This window comes from Sturnira hondurensis, unplaced genomic scaffold, assembly GCF_014824575.4.
Source record: "Sturnira hondurensis isolate 20B ecotype Veracruz unplaced genomic scaffold, ASM1482457v3 Scaffold0016355, whole genome shotgun sequence".
Lineage (NCBI taxonomy): Eukaryota > Metazoa > Chordata > Mammalia > Chiroptera > Phyllostomidae > Sturnira > Sturnira hondurensis.
Genome location: NW_028088986.1, coordinates 1 through 2,186, shown reverse-complemented (window position 1 = coordinate 2,186; position 2,186 = coordinate 1). Strand labels below are relative to the sequence as shown.

General features: G+C 59.2%; 1 protein-coding gene across 1 annotated transcript; it reads right to left on the bottom strand.

The window, feature by feature from the left end:
* Positions 1-10: 10 nt before the first annotated feature.
* LOC119000878 (butyrophilin subfamily 3 member A2-like) lies at positions 11-2,115 on the bottom strand (the record flags this gene model as incomplete). Its single annotated transcript, XM_037066024.1, has 4 exons — positions 11-209; positions 290-310; positions 419-616; positions 1,866-2,115. Coding segments are annotated over 4 exons (594 nt in total), but the record flags the coding sequence as incomplete, so codon positions are not given.
* Positions 2,116-2,186: the final 71 nt, after the last annotated feature.

Below are 2,186 nucleotides of genomic sequence, written 5' to 3'. Positions count from 1 at the left end.
CCCCAGGTGTGTGGACTCCAGCGCCCCCTTGTGTCGAGAGGCTGCAGTCTCTTCCCACGGAGAGACCACTGCCTGGGACCCCCATCAGTGTCCCCATTCCTCCCCCTGGGCGGTTAGGGGTGAGGAGCGGGGCCAAACTAACCGAGAACAAAGGCTGAGATGCAGGTCTGGGGCACTCACGTGGTCGGCACCCGCTCTTTTTGTCCACCCTGCAGGGAACAACATGTGGAGTCAGTGACCTTGTCACCAGGGACCCCCAGGACGCGCAGGGGTTGGGATGGGGACTTACTGAGCTCGTCCTGCAGCTTCTCTGCAAATGAACAGAAAAAGGCAGTCCCATAAGGGGGATACAGAGGAGGATCCGGTGGTGGGTGTGGGCTGGGCAGGGAGGTGGAGGCCACCTGCAGCTGGGCCTCACCTTGGGCGCTTCCCACCCGCGGCAGCTTTGCCTGCGCCGCTGCTGTCTCAGCTTGTGGTTTCTCCACCTCCTGGGACGGGGCCTGGTTTCTCCTTTGCCGTCGCCACAGCAAGCACAACAGTACCGGCAGGAGCATGGCAGGAACCAGGACTGGGAGAATGAATGCCATCTGAGGCTCTGTGTTCCTGAAGAAGGGACCTGCGAAGGGGTAGCGTCATCCCCTGAAATGACCTTCCTGTCCCCAGAGTGCCCAGGACTCTTACTGTCACACAGTAGGGACATTTCTCCTGGAACGTCTGCCTCCCCCCTGGGATCAGATCGAGTACGAAGCTGAACACAGTGTCACTGAAGTCGCCTCTGCACCCCACCCCCCAACACTGATCATCTGTCCCCCAGTCAGCAGAGACTGGTGAGGAAGAACAGAACTCTGGGGCTGCAGGGCCTGGGTTCCAGCACCGGGTCCCCTGCCTGACCAGCGCTGTGACCCTGAACTAATGATGTCACCATCTGTTGCTGGCGTCCTGATCAGTCAGAGCATTAAGTTAATGCTTGTACAGTGCCCGACACAGGGTGAGAGCCACGCAGGTTTCAGTAAGTTGTGAAAACTAAATATTTTATTTTATCTTTACAGTGAAACCAGCCCCACGCAGGCGGTGTGCATGCCGTCCTCTCGTCGTGTCTCGGGAACCCGCCCGCTCCAGCACAGCGAGCAGGGCTGAGTCTCTCCCGAGGGCAGCGCCCACGGGGCACCCGGTCCCCTAGGCGGGCACGTCCAGGCTCTGCCCTTTGTCACAGGGATCACTGGTTTCAAAATACCCGGTCACAGGTGACACATCCCCCTGCTGCAGGCCGGCCTGTAGGGTTGTCCCCAGAATCGGGTTTTGCGTCAATCACTGAGCAGTTGGGATGCAGGTGGTCATGTGTCCCCAATAGCACAGGTGCCCATCCACAGCAACACCATTGAAACCATGAGCACAAGGGCCTGAGGGACTGTCTCCCCACAGCCCGCCACCAGAGGGCGCCACCACCTCGTTTTCAGTTCTGCTGCCAGTTTCACAGGTGGAAATATTTCCCTGTGCCCTCACACTTGGCATCCTCCTGTGAGTTTCACCTTTCTGTGACCTGACCATTCCCGTTTCTGCACTTTTATCTACTGTATCCTTTATACTGAAAGGACATGAGCTCTCTCATTGAGATTCGGGTTGTACCTATTATTCCCCCTCCCAGTGTGCTTGCTGGTCTTTACCATCTGTCTCCAAGTCCCATGCCTGGCACCGTGTGGGGCAACAGGAAGTGCTCAGAAGGGGTCTGTGACATAAACCACTTCAGGAGAAGGAGCCCCAGGTCCCTGTGCCCTCTGTGCCCCCCAGGGACCCAGGCCAGCAGCAGACCACTGCCCCTCCCCCAGGGGCACCCAGGAGCCCAGGGCAGAGGGCAGGGCACTCACCTGGGATGGAAAGCCAGGCTGACCTCTCCTGGCCCAGCAGGGGGTTTCTGATGACACAGGAGACCTCCTCCCCAGAGTCTTCTTCCAGGACCACAGAGGCTGAGGCTGCATAAAGGCCCTGGGGGTCCACAGCCTCTGTGACCACCTCGTCGGAAATTCTCTGTCCCCTGGCATCTCTCCACTCGATTTGGGGTGGCGGGTACCAGCCGGCAGACGTGCAGTTCACGCGGACCCCTCCAGCCTCATAGCCCTTCAATTTGATGTGGGGCTCGGAGCCCAGTGCTGGGGAGGAAAAGTGAGCTGAATCATGGGGGGCCCTCT